Here is a 20,638-nt window from a genome sequence, read left to right as displayed (position 1 = left end):
GGAGTATTATTATTACAGCATTACACTTGTATTATTATTATTGCCACACATGAGCCATTATAGTATTGTTATTATTATTACCATATATACACTGTTTATCAGGGATCTGAGTTACATACAAATCCGACTTAAAAGACGTTCTCAGGAACGTATCTCATTCGTAGCCCCTTGGACTGCCTGTATGTTATGTATAGCATAACATAATATATATAACATAATAAACATAATATATATATATATATATAACAACTATATCATGATAGCAAATACCACTATAACAAACTCACCAAGCCCCCTGTAGGTACAGTGCAATGCTAAAAAACATTTACTCATGTTATAGAGGATTTAATTTCTTTCTTATCCATTCTGATAATACTATTGATTTTTGTATATTTGAATTATTTTTCTGCCTTTTCAGTCAGTGCCTATATTCTTTACAATGCATTTTTATTTTTTATTTATTTTGTCTTCGAAGAGTGGAGATCACATCATTTTAAACAAAACGTGACCTCCATTTTAGTGAATTTATATTTTGATTTTTCTAGGTAAAATTTAGTGAATTGACATTGGACATGTTTCGTATGTTACAAACATTGGAGCGAGAGCCACAGGAAGATTCAAGCCAGATATATGATACATCTCCAGCTCCAGGACGGGTACCTTTTGTAAGTTTGATATTTTTTCATTTACTATCTACTTACTTGTCAGCTGTTCTAATTTAGATAGAAGATATTCAGCTTATGATCCGTCCTCCTGCTTCATAAAGAATATTAAAATTTTGTATGACTGTTAAATTTATTTTTTTTTATAAATTTCTTCTGTTTAAGCCCCCACTCAAGACACAGAATTTCCCATGAAATCTCAGTGAGAGTTTATTGCTTGAATGAGTGGTGAAGTGATAAGAATTTGTTTTACACATGTGACCTAACCAAATGCTTTGTTGCTATCTGAATGTATCTAGATATTAATTAGAGCTAAAACTAGTTATTTTAATATTTTATTAGTAACATTTTTTTAAATGTGAATCCCACCCACAAAATCATATGTTAGTGCTGTAAGTTGGCTAAGGGTTAAATTCTCCAGAAAACTTGTTCTAGAGACTCAACTTTTTCAAACTACTTCAGGCTTCCAGTAAGCAGGGTAGTGGTCTGAACTGAAATCCATTTCCTGCCTAAAGACATATACAAACATCTGTAGTAGTGAGATTCAAACCCATGACCTATTAGTTAGAGAATAGAGATGTCCACTTTTCCATGTAAGCGATACTGTAAAATAATTAATTTTATTTAATTGAGAAAATGGTTCATCAAAAAAATTCATTATTATACACACTGAACATGACAGGAAACAAAATAAAAATACATGATCAGAGCAGTTTCAAAATTTTACAAAAAGAAACTAAATAATACAGACATGAAATGTCTGGAATAAGAACTTCAGAAAAAGTTTTTGCACACTGGTGAAGTTAAATGAATTCATTGTGAAAATTATGGCAGTTTGTTAATTCTGTGTGTATGGACAAATGGGGATGGTTGCTCTTTTCTTGTTTAATTGTTTTCTGTGTCTGCCATTCCTAACTTTTTCTTATCACAATGGCAAATTTTGGACATGCATGTTTTATTTGCACCAAGAGCAGCTCCAGAGAGCAAATGACAGACTCATATCATGTGTTCACAGGTCTTTGATCAGAAAGACTGGTTCAAATCCTGTCTAAAGTCTTTGTTGTAACCTTTTTTTTGTTTTATTATTTTAGGTTCTGCTCATTCCTTTAAAGGCTATATGGTGGTCTCCTCTCATTTATACAGCTTTGACCCTTAAGCATCCCATAATTAGAGATGATAAAGATGACATGAAAATGGGAGAAAAAGGTATCCTTGAAATATGGAGTAATTACTTCAAAAAAATTGCTAAATGAAACAAGCAGTGATGACAGCACAGTGGTAAAAAAACACTTATCAGGTGTGGTGTCAGGAATATATATCCATACTTAAGTAGAAAAAGCCATCAAAGGCTTGAAATGTGGAAAGGCATAGATGATATTCGACCAGAAATGCTGAAGTATGGTGGTATAAAATTCCTACAGTGACTGCACTTAATACTTCAGAGGGACGAATTCCAGATGATTCGAGCAGAGCTCTCATAGTACCCATATATAAAAAGGGAAATAAAACTGAATGTGAGAATTACAGAGGTATTTCTCTACTGAGTTTTCCTGATAATATTTATGCTAGTATACTTTAGAAACAGTTGATAAGGATTGTGGAAGAGAAGCTTGATGAAGAAAAAACTGGATTCAGGCCAAATAATCTGTCAGGGTCAGATTTTCACTTTACGACAAATACTTGAGAAATCATGGGAGTATAACAAAGATCTGTATTTAAATTTTGTCGATCTGGAAAAGGCATATGACAAGGTGCCAAGAGAGAAGCTATTCAATACTCTACAGTTATATGGTGTCAATGCGACATTATATCAAGCAATACTTAGTCTTCATTTGAGTTGTAAGTCAGCAGTTAGAATTGACAAAGACAATGAAAATAGGCAGAAGCATTGAAAATATCAAGTGTATTGTGAATGGAGAACCTATAGAAAAACATTTCAGCTACTTAGGCACAATTTTTAGTGAAGATGGTAAATTAAATATGGAAATAAACAACAGAATCAACAAAGCTGGTATGGTACAATACAGCATTCAAACCGATTTTAACTTATGGATCTGAGAGCTGGGTTAGAAGTAAAACACTTGACCAAAGACTACAGGCAGCAGATATGGGAGTCCTCAGAAAGATTAGGGGCATGATCAGATGGCATTAATGGCAATATCATATTAAAAACGAGGATATTAGGAAAGAACTTGATATTATTTGCATTCAGGAATGCATTAGCTGAGCTAATCTCAGGTGGTATCGTCACTTAAAACAGTATGGGAGAGGAAAGATTAGCAAAACAAGTGTTCCCAGCCAGATTGGCAGGAAAAAGACCAAGATATAGGTGGATGGATTCAATTAAGAAGCGCCTTAGAAGATGTACATCCCTTGAGGGTTATATATCAGGAATATGATGATGATGGCAAGTTGTGTTTATGCACTCCATATATTTAGGTACAGGAGAATGTCTAGATTGTAGGCTTTTTTTTTTTTTTTCCAAACTAATTCAGCATATTTTTTATTAAATTATTAGTTTTATTATGGAAATATCCTATGATCTCATTCTGACTTTCCATAGGTGTTTGTTCTTCTAGGAGTGATTTCATCTTTTTCCTGAATTCTATAGAGTTCTGAATAACTGTTGAGTTGACTTTGTCAGCTTTAGTATTGTGATGTTTTTGTCCTTTTTAATGTTTTTTAAGGTCTTTAATTCTACTTTTGTGATATTATTTTAAGTAGTTTTGTTTGTAAAAGGACAGAGGCTGTTTGAATGCAAAGAAAATCTTCAGTATCTCTTGATATTCTTTGGAGGCTTTTTTTCCACATTTGCCATTATATCTAATTTAGGAATCTTATTTGGGAAGATCACAAAATTGAAATCACAGGAAAGGATGTTCATTATCGGATCAGATAAATTTTTTGAGGACTTGTTGATAACTATTATATATGAGGTTTCAAAGCTTCTTAATTTATTCTTTACAGTTGATCATGTGAAATGCATCTAGAGAAACTAGTATCAGGTGCTGGATGGAAAAATGAAAGTATCACAAATCAAGTAACATGATTACATTAATTACAAATGCATACACACAAACTTTGTTAGCCAGATGATGAGAGATCTTGCACAAGAGAATAATGAAACACCATATATGAGATGCTCAACTTATCCTAGGACAGAGGAAATAAGAAAAATTTTCTTTTAATTCCACTACTGTTAAACTTTTGATGGTGTCTTTCCAGTGTTATAAGTTTGATTTCTGTAGTTTTTTTAATATTTTATTTATTCATTTTTTTGTATTTATTTTGTATTTCTGTTCTTTTCAAATAAATAAATAAAATTGCTAATTTGGGTTAACCCTTAACTGTAATTCTTCTTCTTATTATTATTATTTAAACCTCCAGGAAGTGAAGGACTCATTGAGGGAGAGAACATGCATCCCACACTGGCCATCATACCTTCTCTTAAACTCATTCACACTAGATGCATTCTCTACTTCAACAGGCAAACTATTCCATTCACTCACTGTTCTCTGAGAGAAAAATCTAGCTTCAATTTCCTTTCCATTAGTACTCCTTATATTGATGGTTCCTGTCTGATGTTCTTTTGTGTGTAGAGGCTTAAGTGCTGTGAGGACATCATATTGGAGGCTTAATGGATTGTATACAGCACTCAGAAAGATTAAGACAGAATTTAATTCTTCCTATATTTCGTCTCAGTCATTGAGACATCTTCAGGGATTACAAAAAAATTAATGTAACATAAATACAAATAACAATACTAAGCCCACCCACATGGGTGACACTAAAGTCCTATCTAGGTGGAGCGCCCTCAAAGGGCTGTTGTAGGTGGCCTGAAAGGTAAAGTGGGACATCTGGTGATAAGCGTTTCCCAAATCTTAGGAAGCTTAATACAACCATATTTGGTTGACTCCTGAGAGCTGCAGCTGATTCTAAGAATAGTCTCTCTCTTTTGAATTTGCTGTAGTGGAGCATGGTAGTTTTTTCCATGAGATCCTGTGAGTTGTATCCAAGACATGGTCAGCCATGCGTGACTGACCATAGTCGTGATTGCAGATGAGGGTGCTCCACCTAGATAGGACTTTAGTGTCACCCATGTGGTTGGGCTTAGTATTGTTTGTTATTTGTATTTATGTTACATTATTTTTTTTGTAATCCCTGAAGCTGTCTCATTGACTGAGACGAAATATAGGAAGAATTAAATTCTGTTTTAATCCTTTCTCAGTGCTGTATACAATCCATTAAGCCTCCAACATGAAGTTCTTCTGATGTTGAGTTTATTCTTCTTCTTCTTCTAAATATTGAGTTGGAGCTTGATCCAGTAGCCAACTTTTCACTGTTTGCCCTGGTTCCTTAGCAAAAATAGTGGGGAGGGGGGGGTTTGTTTAACTGGGCAACAATGCCCCAGCAAGCATGAAATGTCATCATGTTGTACCATCATTTGCATTTGTGGTTTAAGTCAGTAGAGAGTACAATTTAGTCTGCTAAGTCCCAGCCCTTCCTTGTTCTTTCAGTATTCAGTAGATACCTATTAGTAGGGCGCACCATGTGATAGTGAGGATTGGACATTAGGTCAGAAGCTTCATCAGTTCTGAATTCCTGCTTCAGAGAACTGATGGATCTCATGAAAAAACACCACCATGCTCCACCACAGCAAATTCAAAAGAGAGAGACTATTCTTAGAATCAGCAGCAGCTCTCAGGAATCAACCAAATCTTAACAAACATGGTTGCATTAAGCTTCCTAAGATTTGGAAAACACTTAGGAAAACCCAGTTATTTGACTTTGACTCTCAAGCGACTCCCTCATATTCCTCTGACTTCTTATTTTTATATTAAAATTTCATGTGATACAGAGTTAAATGCTTTGAGTAGTTCTAAATATAATGTTAGTTTATTTTATATAGTGAAACCTGCAGGGTATCCATAACTATAGAATAACATGTATGCCACATTAAATTATTATGAATTTCTCTAATGTTTTTGACATGACTGGTAGAAGAGGGATTGGTCTATAATTTTTCAAGTCATTTTTGTCTCTTTCCCATTTTATAAATGAGTACTGCTATTACTACAGCCCTCTTAAAATCTGATGGAAACGTGTTTGTCATTAGTGATAAGTTAGAAATGTACATTAGGTGTTCCAAATCTACATTAGGTGAAAGAATGTCAAATGTACATTTGACATTCTTTCACAGTGCCATTTTCTCCATTCTCATTGATATCTTTTAAGATTTTTTTATGTATACCTTTGTAATGTATTCACAAACTTCCATTGTTTTCTGGAGTTTCCTTGGCAATTTTTGAAACTCCATTTCTGTAGTATTCGTTTTTACTTTCTCTTAATTTATAGTGTATTAGATTTCTGTGGTACTCAAAACTGTGTTCATAATATTAATTGTATTGTTTTTTTTATACACTTTATCTCTAATTTTAATATAGTATCTGATTTTCTCTATGTTATCAACGGCTAAGTTTTTTTAATTTTGGCTATTTTTTTTAACTTTGAATCTTATGCTTTATTATTTAATACATCAACAAATTTATGATATGAGTTATCAATATTTGTATCCGTCATTTGGGTGCTTAAGGGTCAAAGCTGTATAACAGAGGAGACCTCGACATAGCCTTTAAAGGAATGCGGACAACTGACCAGGTCTTCTGACCTAATGTCCAATCCTCACCTTCTCGTGGTGCACCCTGTTGAGTATCTACCTGGATACTGAACGAACGAGGATGGGCTGGCAATTTGGGATTTAGCCGACCAAATTGTATTCTTATTGATTAAACCAAAATAAAAAATAATGGTACAACATGACAAAATTCATGCCGGCTGGGACGTCACCCGGTTAAACAAGGCCCCCGTTGTTTTCGCCAGGGAACCAGGGCGAACAGCGAAAAGTCAGCTACTGGAAGAAATCTGAAAACAAACCCCAACTCAACATCACCAGAGTTAAAGATCGGTACTATCAACGTAAGAAGCCTGAATGGCAGGCTTCTTAAAATACGAGGCTAATCTTCTTGAATGGCAGGCAGTCTCAAGTAGAATGATGTGGGCAAATATCAGAATGGGAAATCGGACAATGAGACTTATTTGTGCCTATGGTCCCACAGAAGGTTCTACTAAGGTAGAAGTGGAGGAATTTTTTCATTCTTTAGAAAAAGCAACTGACACAATGAAAAAGGAAAAGTTGGTCCTTATTGAGGAGCTAAATAGCAGAGTAGGAAATGATTGTCAGACATACAAAAATATTTTGGGAAAATTTGGAGAAAAGAGCAAAGCTAATAATAATGGCAAATACCTGTTGGATTTCTGCTCAGGACATGGACTGGTTATTACTAACACCATGTTCCAAGATAAAAATGTGCACAAATTCACATGGATAGAAGAGGCAAGGAATAAGAAAAGTCTCGTTGACTATTTTATTGTTGATAGTGATGTTTTCTCCCTGGTGCAGGACACCAGAGGGTACAGAGGATTGGAAGTGATCACTATTTATTCTTGAGAAGAATAAAACTGAATTTCATATTGAAAAGAATAGCATGTAAGAAAGTTTTAAAGTGAATAAAAGTTGAGCAGCTCTCAGATGTGAAGTGTAGACTAAAATACACAAAGCTTATTGAAGAAAAAATGAAAGAGTTTGACAACAAGAACCAAACCTTGGATATTCAGTGGCAAACTTTGAAGAAAACCCTGATTGATTCAGCCAGAGAGGCATGTGGTCAGGTTGTCTACATATATAGAAAAATCAGAACTCCATGGTGGACACAGGAAGTTAAAGAAGCAGTGAAGGAAAAGAAGAAAGCATATCAAAAGTTCCTTTTGAATAAGTCAGCTTGTGCTCTTAGAGAATATAGAGACAAATGTAAGAAAGCTAAACACTATGTAAAACTAGCTAAACAGAAGTCATGGGAGGACTTTGGCAAGAACATAGAAAATAAATATCAAGAAGGTGGCAAAATATTCGAGGTTGTTGAAGAAGCTTAGAAATGGAAGAAAGAGTGCTGTAAAAGGAGTTAGAGATGATAAAGATGACATGAAAATGGGAGAAAAAGATATCCTTGAAGTATGGAGTAATTACTTCGAAAAATTGCTAAATAAAACAAGCAGTGATAGCACAGTGGTAAAAAAACACTCAACAGGCATACTGTCATGAATACATATCCATACTTGAAGTAGAAAACGCCATCAAATGTTTGAAATATGGAAAAGCAGCAGGAGTAGATGATATTCGACTAGAAATGCTGAAGTGTGGTGGTATAAAGGTCTTACATTGGCTGCACTGCATAGTTCAAAAGGCCTGCACAGAGGGACGAATTCCTGATGGTTTGAGTAGAGCTCTCATAGAACCCATATATAAAGAGGGAAATAAAACTGAATGTTAGAATTACAGAGGTATTTCCCCACTGAGTGTTCCATGGTAAGATTTATGCTAGTATACTTGAGAAACGGTTGAGAAGAATTGTGGAAGTAAAGCTTGGTGAAGAACAATCTGGATTCAGGGCAAATAGAGGTTGTCAGGATCAGATCTTCACTTTACGACAAATAGTTGAGAAATCATGGGAATATAACAAAGATCTGTATTTAAGTTTTGTCGATCTGGAAAAGGCATATGACAAGGTGCCAAGAGAGAAGCTATTCAACACGCTATAGTTATATGGTGTGAATGAGACATTATATCAAGCAATACTTTGTCTTTATTTGAGTTGTAAGTCAGCAGTTAGAATTGAAGGAAGTACAGGAAGATGGTTTAATGTTAAATCTGGTGTGAGACAAGGATGTACATTATCCCCTCTGTTATTTATTATCTGTATGGATCACATTATGAAGGAAAGTGGTATTAAACATGATATCAGAATTGGAGATGTTAATATCAGCTCTTTGCTTTATGCGGACGATGTTATACTTCTAAATAAATCTGCTACAAGTTTGTAAGATTCCCTGACTAAATTGAATAACTGTTGTAATAGATATGGTATGAATGTCAGCAATGAAAAGACAAAGACAATGGAAATAGGCAGAATCGTTGAGAATGTCAACTGTGTTGTGAATGGAGAACCTGTGGAACAAGTAAAACATTTCAGCTACTTAGGCACGATTTTTAGTGAACATGGTAAATTAAATATGGAAATAGACAACAGAATCAACAAAGCTGGTAGTAGGAAGTCAATTGAATAAATTCATATGGAATAAGAGAGAAATTAGTCATCATCATCATCAAATTCCTGCCATGTACCCTCAAGGGGTGTACAGGATATGACAGTACTACATGAAAAAATTACATCATTACTAACTTCCTATCTACAATTTTCCTCCAAATCAGTCTGTTAATTGTCAAGACTCCAACATTATCAGATCTTATATTTCTATCGTCTAAGGCACTTTGTACCGTATCAATCCACCTATATCTTGGTCTTCCTCTGGGTCGTTTTCCTGCCAACCTGGCAGAGAACACTTGTTTTGCTAATCTTTCCTCTCCCATTCTATTTAAGTGACCATACCATCTGAGATTAGCTCTGCTAACGCATTCCTGGATGCTGACAATGTCAAGTTCTTTCCTAATATCCTCATTTTTAATATGATATTGCCATTGATGCCATCTGTTCACGCCTCTAATCTTTCTCAGGACTCTCATATCTGCGGTCTCTAGTCTTTGGTCAAGTGTTTTACTTCTGACTCAGCTCTCAGATCCATAAGTTAAAATTGGTTTGAACACAGTCTTGTATACAGCTAATTTAGTGTTCCGACTAATTTCTTTCTTATTCCATATGAATTTATTCAATTGACTTCCCACGATACCAGCTTTGCTGATTCTGTTGTCTATTTCTATATTTAGTTTACCATCTTCAGTAAAAATTGTGCCTAAGTAGCTGAAATGTTTTACTTGTTCCACAGGTTCTCCATTCACAACACAGTTGACATTTTCAATGATTCTGCCTATTTTCATTGTCTTTGTCTTTTTATTGCTGACCTTCATACCATATCTATTACAACAGCTATTCAATTTAGTCAGAGAATCTTGCAGACTTGTAGCGGATTTATTTAGAAGTATAACATCATCCGCATAAAGCAAAGAGCTGACATTAACATCTCCAATTTTGATATCAGGTTTAATACCACATTCCTTCATAATGTGATCCATATAGATAATGAATAACAGAGGGGATAATGTACATCCTTGTCTCACACCAGATTTAACATTAAACCATCTTCCTGTACTTCCTTCAATTCTAACTGCTGACTCACAACTCAAATAAAGACTAAGTATTGCTTGATATAATGCCCCATTGACACCATATAACTGCAGCGTATTGAATAGCTTCTCTCTTGGCACCTTGTCATATGCCTTTTCCAAATCGACAAAACTTAAATACAGATCTTTGTCATATTCCCATGCTTTCTCGACTATTTGTCGTAAAGTGAAGATCTGATCCTGACAGCTTCTATTTGGCCTGAATCCAGCTTGTTCTTCACCAAGCTTTTCTTCCACAATTCTTCTCAACCGTTTCTCAAGTATACTTGCATAGATCTTGCCAGGAACACTCAGTAGGGAAATACCTCTGTAATTCTCACATTCAGTTTTATTTCCCTTTTTATATATGGGTACTATGAGAGCTCTACTCCAATCATCAGGAATTCGTCCCTCTGTCCAGGCTTTCTGAACTATGCAGTGCAGCCACTGTAAGACTCTTATACCCCCATACTTCAGCATTTCTGGTCGAATATCATCTACTCCTGCTGCCTTTCCACATTTCAAGCCTTTGATGGCTTTTTCTACTTCAAGTATGGATATGTATTCCTGACTACATGCCTGGTCAGTGTTTTTTATCACTGTGCTGTCATCACTGCTTGTTTCATTTAGCAGTTTTTCAAAGTAATTACTCCATACTTCAAGGATATCTTTTTCTCCTGTTTTCATGTCACCTTTATCATCTCTAATTCCTTTTACAGCACTCTTTCCTCCATTCCTAAGCTTCTTCAACAACCTCCAGAATATTTTGTCACCTTCTTGATATTTATTTTCTATATTCTTGCCAAAGTCCTCCCATGACTTTTGTTTAGCTAGTTTTACACACTGTTTAGCTTTCTTACATTTGTCTCTGTATTCTGTAAGAGTAAAAGCTGACTTATTTGCCAGGAACTTTTGATATGCTTTCTTCTTTTCCTTCACTGCCTCTTTAACTTCCTGTGTCCACCAGGGAGTTCTGATTTTTTTATCTTTGCACAACCTCACCACATGCCTCTCTGGCAGAATCAATCAATGTTTCCTTCAGAGTTTGCTACTGAATCTCCAAGGTTTGATTCCTGTTCTCAAACTCTTTCATTTTCTTTTCAATAATATTTCTGTATTTTAGTCTACAGTTTACATCTGAGAGCTGCTCAACGTTTATTCGCTTTAAAACTTTCTTACATGTTATTCTTTTCAATATGAAATTCAATTTTATCCTGCTCAAGACTAAATAGTGATCACTTCCAATTTCAAATCCTCTGTACACTCTGGTGTCCTGCACCAGGGAGAAAACATCACTATCAACAATAACATAGTCAATGAGACTTTTCTTATTCCTAGCCTCTTCTCTCCATGTGAATTTGTGCACATTTTTATGTTGGAACATGGTGTTAGTAATAACCAGTCTATGTCCTGAGCAGAAATCCAACAGATATTTGCCATTATTATTAGCTTTGCTCTTTTCTTCAAATTTTCCCAAAATATTTTTGTATGTCTCACAATCATTTCCTACTCTACTATTTAGATCCCCAACAATGACCAACTTTTCCTTTTTCATTGTGTCAATTGCTTTTTCTAAAGCCTCAAAAAATTCCTCCACTTCTACCTTAGTAGAACCTTCTGTGGGACCATAGGCACAAATAAGTCTCATTGTCCAGTTCCCCATTCTCATATTTGCCCACATTACTCTACTTGAGACTGACTGCCATTCAAGAAGATTAGCCTCGTATTTTGTGTTGAATACTATGGCTACTCCTTCTTTTCCTTGATTGTCATTGCCTGAATATAACATTTTGTATTTATTGCTCAGAACGATCTCACCAGTTTTTGTCTTTTTTGTTTCAGTCACCTCTATTATGTCGATCTGGTACTTATCTAATTCCTCAGCTAGCTCCATTTCTTTGCCATTCAGGCTTCTTACATTGAGAGTACCGATCTTTAACTCTGGTGATGTTGAGTTGGGGTTTGTTTTCAGATTTGTTCCAGTAGCTGACTTTTCGCTGTTCGCCCTGGTTCCCTGGCGAAAACAACGGGGGCCTTGTTTAACCGGGCGACGCCCCAGCCAGCATGAAATTTTGTCATGTTGTACCATCATTTTTTATTTTGGTTTAACCAATAAGAATACAATTTGGTCGGCTAAATCCCAAATTGCCAGCCCATCCTCGTTCGTTCAGTATCAAAGTAGATTCCCAACAGGGTGCACCACGAGAAGGTGAGGATTGGACATTAGGTCAGAAGCCCTGGTCGGTTCTCCGCATTCCTTTAAAGGCTATGTGGAGGTCTCCTCTCAGTTATACAGCTTTGACCCTAGTCAGAACTCTAAATTAGCTCTATACAAGGCAGTGTTCAAACCAGTTTTAACTTATGGATCTGAGAGCTATGTCAGAAGTAAAACACTTGATCAAAGACTAGAGACCTCAGATATGAGAGTCCTGAGAAAGATTAGAGGGACGAACAGATGGTATGAATGGCAATATCCTATTAAAAATGTGGATATATATTAGGAAAGAACTTGACATTGTCAGCATCCTGGAATGTGTTAACAGAGCTAATCTTAGGTGGTATGGTCACTTAAACAGAATGGGTAAGGAAAGATTAGCAAAACAAGTGTTCTCTGCCAGGTGGCAGGAAAACGACCCAGAGGAAGACCAAGATATAGGTGGATTGATACAGTACAAAGTGTCTTATACGATAGAAATATTAGATCTGATAATGTTGGAGTCTTGACAAGTAACAGACTGATTTGAAGGAAAATTGTAGATAGGAAGTTAGTAATGATGTAAATTTTTCATGTAGTTCTATCATATCCTGTACACCCCTTGAGGGTACATGTCAGGAAATTGATGATGTATCCATCATTTGTCATGTTCAGGTTATGTTTCAATACCCTCTAATCAGTTGTTGAGTAAGGGATGTTTTCAATTGTATTGTTTTAGTGCTCTGCCTTGCAATTATACTTTAATGTCAATTGGAAAGTGATCTGCGAGAGGTTGATGTAGAATTGCTGGTTGAATTTTGTTGCTACTTAAATGTTTTCCCAAATAAATCATCCAGGTTTTGTATACACCACCATTGAATTCTCTCATGGGGGACATTTAGGTATTGTTCAAGTCCATACATGGCAAGTAAATCCAGATAATCTTGAGAGTTGTCAATATTCATATCCTCAATTATGAGAACATTATCACTTCTGATTTCATCTAGAATATACTCAAATTCATGTATAAAGTTTGGCTCTAAATTACAGTTCAACCTATAGATAGCCATTATATATATACTAAGATGTTCTAAATATAAGTTGACATTTTCAGCTGTTTTTCATTTTTATAGTAGTAATGTCTTTACAGATACAGAGTTTTGAATCAAGATAATTATACCTTCAAATTTGTTATAATTTCTACATTGATAATAACTTTTAAATCCACTTAAATGATACAAATCAAGTTATTTGTCTTTAACACAAATCAAGATGTCAATATCAAGACATTCTACCTGATACTTTAAATTTTGATTAAATTCTTCAAAAATATCACTTGAAACCATATGGGATTCTTCATGTCTTTTCATGGCAGGCATCCAAGGTGAATAAGGTTAGCAAGGAAATTTGCTATAGAACAAAAATGGCAGAATCCATATTTATGATCAATAATTAACTGATTGGCATCTAGATAGTGAAGAAGCTGGTTATTACTAACCTTCTCCATCACCTTTGAGAGTATTGAAGTGAAGAGCAATGGGATGATAGTTTGATGACTACTTCTCTATCTCTCTCTCTCTCTCTCTCTCTCCCTTAGACGATAGATATATAAGATTTGATAATGTTGGAGTCTTGACAGGTAACAGACTAATTTTGATGAAAATTGTAGATAAGAAGTTATTAAGGATGTAAATTTTTCATGTAGTACTATCATATCCTGTACACTCCTTGAGGGTATATATCAGGAATTTGATGATGATGATGAGAATTTCTGGCTAAGTTTCATAGCCTGTAACAATATGTGATGTTAACTGCAGGAAGATAACTGCATCTATTAGAATTCAAAGAAATCAATTCTTTAAACTAATAATTCATTAGGCACAGGAATGAGAAGTATTACTTAGGATGACTTCCCAAAATTGGGAAAGATTAAAGCAGTCATTCCTTAATTTCAGACTATGAATATTGAGCTTTACAACTTTCTTTATATATATATAGTCTTTCAAGTAAAAAAATAATGTTTGTGCAGCACTTTAGCTTTATTCCAATGGATTGGATTCTGTACCTAGTGGATAAAGCTTGGCTATACCAAGCTTTATCCACTTTTCTAGATAAATCTGAGCTGTTTAAAAGCATAAAAGACTGCATGAGCATGGAATGCTCTAAACTTCAGGATGAGAAAGTGGAGAATATTTATCTTTCAGAGAGTCTAGGAAGGAATTTAATTTCCGTACTGGATGAAAAAAACTTGAAGGATGATTTGTCAAAGAAGTCTTACATTTCTTTCCAACAATGCATTTACATATGGAGTAGTAATTTTAGAAACCTCTTTTAGACAAGGATTTGGATGAAGTAGCCTTAATGACAGTTCCTTATTTAAAAGAGAAGTAGAACATAGTTTATGTGCACAATGAACCAAAGTGTTAATCATGTCATAATATTCCTGACAAGGATGATGATGTGATGCTGCATCAATGTACTTTTCAATATGAGTTGTTTTTCTGTATACAGAGAAGTGTAGATTGCCATTAGGTTTCCATAGAATAAGGACATCCAGAAATGGGAGATATTGTTTTCATCTACTTCAAGGATAAGTTTAATTCTGAAGTGAACTGAATTGTCTGTAAGAATTCATATAGCTACAGCAGAGAAAATTTCAGACAGAAATGCATCATCATTATATCTGTAACAGATAGAAAGCTTATGAGAACAATTATTAAGAATGTGTTGTTCAAAATGTTCCATATACCAGTTGTCTAGATTTGGGAAAACCCATAGCAATTCCTTATATCTGTTTATAAATCTTGTTTTGACAAGAAAAATTACTTTCTTTTATGACAAAGTAAAATAATTTTATAAAGAATATTCTTTTAAGACTGTAAATTATATAGGTTGTCCAACCTACAACTCTCAAAAGAACTGTCTGAGCTTCTCTCCTCATTTACTATAAATTCTTCTGTCTTTCTTCAGAATTCAGAGGATTTCAAGAATAAATTCCCAGGAAAACCTTCATGACCTAGAGATCTTTTTAATTAGAGTTTTCATATAATTTTGCCCTTCACAAACATCTCTCTTGCTGATACAGTAGACTTATTATGTAATAATTTTTCTCCTGATATTGCATAATTAGAACAAGAGCAAATTTTGAGTGTTAATAAATATTAGAATTAATAATTAATAATAATAATACAGGTAACCCTCATATAATGCAGAAGTTAGGTTCCATAGAAATGTCGTGTTATATAAATCGCGCTGTGCGAGACTCAGATTGCATTGAAAAAGTAGGGTTATGTTCTGATCTATTTTTTTTTTTTTAATTATATAAACAATAATGACATATCCAACAAAAATATATTTTTATTTACTTCAGGTAATTCATGTAAGTTAAGAAAACATAAACTATGTAACAAATACATAGTATAAACTTATAAAAATTATGAATTGTATGTAAACTTCATTGCACATAATGCATAAATGTTTTAGGCAAAATAAAATAAAGTGCATATTTTAATCGTCATCACTGTCTTCAAAACTAAAAGAACGTAGCTGTTCTTTATTTACGAGTGGCCGGACGTCATCATCACTTGAAGTCTCTTGGACATCATTTGTATAATTCTCATTGCATACTTCGACTGGTTTAGTTATCAAGAAGTCAGTAATAAGACCTTGCTTACTACTACTATGCTGAAAATATTTATTCAGTTCATTATATGGAGCTAAACAAATATCCAATTGTCTCGTGAATTTTCCGGAGCGCTCCATTGAGGGATCATCATTTGTAAAATAACTTCCTAACTTTCTTGCCAATCCAATTATTCTGCTAATTTCTTTAAACTGAATTCTTTAACAGATTCATCACAATCAGAATCTTTGGCAGGATTTTCCCCGCCATTTGGTTTGACATCTATTAATTGTACCAGTTCCTCCTCATTTAAATCTTTCTCCATCAATTAAATTCATCAATTTTGTTTACGACCATCGCAAAAGCCCTCTAAGTGGCCATTACTATAAAAATAAATTTTTTACATAAAAAAAGCATTAAATATTGTATGTAACTCATCAAAAAATAAAGTGCTCAGCTTGAGATTAATAAACATGATTTTTAAAGACAATTTTCAACAATAAACACTTTATATGGTAAACAATTGAGGTACATGCATGCTAAAGAGCATTTCCCTTAATATAAATTCGCTACTTATAACTACATGCACGATACGGGCGGATGCAAATTTAACGAAGATAAAATTTGATTTTTAAGTCGCAGTGAAAAATATCATCATCAGATTCCTGCCATGTACCCTCAAGGGGTATACAGGATATGATAGTACTACATGAAAAATTTACGTCCTTACTAACTTCCTATCTACAATTTTCCTCCAAATCAGTCTGTTACTCGCCAAGACTAAAACATTATCAGATCTTATATTTCTATTTTCTGAGGCACTTTGTACAGTATCAATCCACCTATATCTTGGTCTTTCTCTGGGTTGTTTTCCTGCCATCCTGGCAGAGAACACTTGTTTTGCTAATCTTTCCTCGCCCATTCTATTTAAGTGACCATACCACCTGAGATTAGCTCTGCTAATGCATTCCTGGATGCAATGTCAAGTTCTTTCCTAATATCATCGTTTTTAATATGATATTGCCACTGATGCCATCTGTTCACGCCTCTAATCTTTCTCAGGACTCTCATATCTGCAGTCTCTAGTCTTTGGTCAAGTGTTTTACTTCTGATCCAGCTCTCAGATCCATAAGTTAAAATCGGTTTGAACACTGTCTTGTATACAGCTAATTTAGTGTTCCAACTAATTTCTCTCTTATTCCATATGAATTTATTCAGTTGACTTCCTACTATACCAACTTTGTTGATTCTGTTGTCTATTTCCATATTTAATTTACCATCTTCACTAAAAATCGTGCCTAAGTTGCTGGAATGTTTTACTTGTTCCATAGGTTCTCCGTTCAAAACACAGTTGACATTTTCAATGATTCTGCCTATTTTCATTGTCCTTGTCTTTTTATTGCTGACCTTCATACCATATCTATTACAACAGTTATTCAGTTTAGTATTATATCTATTACAACAGTTATTCAACTTGCAAACTTGTAGCAGATTTATTTAGTAGTATAACATGATCTGCATAAAGCAAAGAGCTGACATTAACATCTCCAATTTTGATATCATGTTTAATACCACTTTCCTTCATAATGTGAACCATATAGATAATGAATAACAGAGGGGAAAAACATAACTCCCCCATGCTCCCTACCCTCTTGTTATAACAACCTTCAGCAGAAACATGGAATTTCAAGACATCCTAGTATCAAAACAGTTATGCACAAAATTTTTCCTCCTCTTTTATTCTGCTATAATTGTCTTCACTACTCACCCATAATGCCCTAAAATATATAATTTTTTTTTTTTTTAGTAAAAATAGCCACTATATTTAAAATAAGGGACCCTCCTAAACAAAAACAGGCTATAATAGCCGTATAATAATAAAAGGATTGTATTAAGTTATTCTTTGTATCACAATTTAATTTTCCAAGTCTCTTTTTAACTATACCCTCACAAATTTTCTATTGTTCACATTAGGAGAGTTAACTGGCCACTGAAGCAGTTGGATGTTGTGATTTTTGAGGAACTTTTTTTTTTTTCTTTTTTTAAGTGTGGCGTGGAGCGAGATCCTGTTGGAAGATGAGTTCTTTGTCTTTCTGGACCTGTAGGAACATTCTTTTCTCTAATATTTTTATGTTTTGGTCACTTTTCATCATAACGTCAACAGGCACAAGTGATCCTGGACCATCATATGTAAAACAATCCCAGAACATCTTTTTAGCTGGTTGTTTAGGAGCTTGTTAAAGGTAGCTGGGAGAAGTCTTCTCGGCCACTGATTTGTAAACATATGGTACCTGCTCTCTTTGGACAAACAAATGGCTTTCATCTGAGAATATTACCTTCTTCCACTTCTGAGCAGTCCAATCTTTGTACACTTTTGCCCATTGGAGCCTCCTTTTCTGCATAGCCTTTGCCAACAGTTGTTTCTTTTTTGGTCTATGGACAGTCCTTCATGCTTCCAACAATCTTTGATGGACTGTCATGTCAGAAACAATACTACTATCAGGTTATCCCAAAAGTAATGTCGTTTTTTATACTGTACTTGTTCAAACATGTCTCAGCTTGTCTAACATGAATTTTTGAAGTTGTATAAGTACCATTAAGCTGAGGTGACCTCATTTTAAGGAACTCCACCTTGCAAGAACATCATACATAAGTTCTTGTTTAAATAACCCTTTATGGCAGTCACTGAAGAGCACATCATGCTTTATGAGTTCAAAAAGGTAGCAATGCTGCTAACACTGTAACAAATGTGCAAGAATTGTATGGCGATAATGTTTTGAATGTGCAAAAGTGCCAGCGATGGTTCCAAACATTTTGTCAAGGGAACTTTGGCTTGAAAGACTCCCCTCATTCTGGGTGCCCTGTTTCTCTCGATAATGATATGCTGGAAGCCAATATTGCAAGAAATGCATTGGCATTTCTTGCAATAGTTTATTAGAATAATTAGAATAATAATAATTATAATAATGTCTAAGCTCAGCAAGTGGATTCCTTGCGAACTGACGAACAACAGTCAAAGAGAGCTCGTCTGCATCTGCACTGCTCTTCATTCTCGAGAGGTTCAGTCTAGTTGAGTTGGAGTTATGTAGTCACTAGTGATGAAAAGTGGATACTTTATAAGAATGTTAAGTGCCGAAAGCAGTAGGTTCATTCAGGAGAAGAGAACAGACTAAACCTCAGCCAAAACCAGACCTTCACCACAAGAAGATTCTGTTAAGTGTTTGGTGGGATATAGCTGGTATTATACACTTTGAATTCTTGCCACAAAATCAAACAATCACAGCTGAAGTATACTGTGAACAACGCAATTGATTGAATGAAAAAATGAAAGAAAAGAGCTGTTCTCTGGTCAATTGAAAAGATATTATTTTTCGCCATGATAACGCACACCCTCATAGTGCTCACCTATACCAAGATTGAGGAACTCAGCTGGGAAAAGCTTCCACATCCATCGTATTCTCCTGATCTTGCACCTTCAGATTACCACTGATTTTGATGTTTGCAACCTTTAATTAATGAAAACCAATACGATACATTAGAGGTACTGAAATTGGGCCTGTGTGACTTCTTTGCCTCCAAACCTCCTGAATACTATAGAAATGACATTATGAGCTTTCACAATGTTGGAAGAGCATTATTGATTCAAATGGAGAATATATACTTGATTAAATTAGCAAGTGATTTATCTTTTATATCCTTTCAAAACTTAATGCTAAAAATGACATCACTTTTGGGATGACCTGATAACTGCCAAGTCTCTGTTTAAGTCTACTCAGACAACGCTAGATTTATTTTGCTTTCTGAACTAGTAAACAATCTTGAGTAAGTGTAATTTTTCTTTTTTACTGCACAACATTATTAACAAATATCTTAGAGACAGTTAAAACATGGAGCAGTCTCAACCAAACTAGTGAACTAAAACCAAAAATATTAAGATTCAGCTTGTTCGGATTAATTTATTTGCTACTGTATATGTGTTTCTCTGTGGCTACACTGCATAATTAAGAGAGTTGAATTCCAAACGTTTGGAGAGATCTTATAATGCTCTTCATTAAAAAAGTAAATAAAATTAAATGCGAGAATTCAGTTTTATTTATTTATTTATTTACCTCATATTAGAATTACTGGTGAATTTTCCTGCTGAGCATTCCAGATAAGATTTACTTGACTTGGATGCAAACTAAGAAAAGTTGTGGATGAGAAACTTCAGGAAGTTTCTCATCCACAATATTTGAAAGATTAAAATTTGGTTGGAAATGAAGCAGGTAATATGTGAGATATGAGATCATACATGAGATAAAGTAGCCAAATTCATAAATGACAGATTAATACTAAATCGTCACTGCTTCTGACAAATTGATTTTGTCAGAAGCAGACTTTTATTTTGAATAAATAGGCCTAAATCATAGGGATATAACCAGGATCGTGAAAACTCGTGATACGATGCTTATAGAAAAGCTGTTAAAAAAAACTGCATACGGGATATAAATGAGCCATTATACAAAACAATGTGTTGCAATACTTAAGTTATAAGTCGGTAGTTAGAATTGAAGGATGGACAGAAAGATGGCATGATGTTAAATCAGGCATGATGCAAGCTATCTGTACTATAAGAATCATATTATGGAGGTAAGAGAGATCTCCCGATATCAGAATTGATTGAAGATATATTGAACTTAGCTGTTGTACATTTTATCCTATACACATAAATAAATTCCATCACAAGCTTCAGGAATCTTTAACTTCTTCGAATAACTGCTATTAAACAAATTTGGTGTGAAAAATAAAGGAACGGAAACTGTTCCTTAACCTGTAGAACAAATTAAATATTTCAGCTATTTAGGGACAATTTTTAGTTGAGATGCTAAATTACATATGGAAATAGATAATAGAAGAATGAGTAAAGCTGATATGATGTGAAGCCA

The 20,638-nt window shown here is 34.5% G+C and overlaps 1 protein-coding gene across 2 annotated transcripts in view; it reads left to right on the top strand.

Annotated features, from left to right (window-relative positions):
- LOC150103860 (protein SCAI) overlaps nucleotides 1–20,638 on the top strand; it is a 399,077-nt gene that overhangs the window by 236,905 nt on the left and 141,534 nt on the right. For both annotated transcript variants that reach the window (XM_090396561.1, XM_090396560.1), the window contains one exon: nucleotides 546–665. In XM_090396561.1, coding sequence (XP_090252687.1) covers nucleotides 546–665 — 120 coding nt within the window. The remainder of the gene's footprint in view (nucleotides 1–545; nucleotides 666–20,638) is intronic.

The sequence above is a fragment of the Typopeltis vanoorti genome, chromosome 8 (genome assembly GCF_054136105.1).
Source record: "Typopeltis vanoorti isolate ZY-2024b chromosome 8, IOZ_Tvanoo_1.0, whole genome shotgun sequence".
NCBI classification, from domain to species: Eukaryota; Metazoa; Arthropoda; class Arachnida; order Uropygi; family Thelyphonidae; genus Typopeltis; species Typopeltis vanoorti.
Note: the sequence above shows the minus strand (reverse complement) of the source record. Positions and strands in the feature narration are given on the sequence as shown.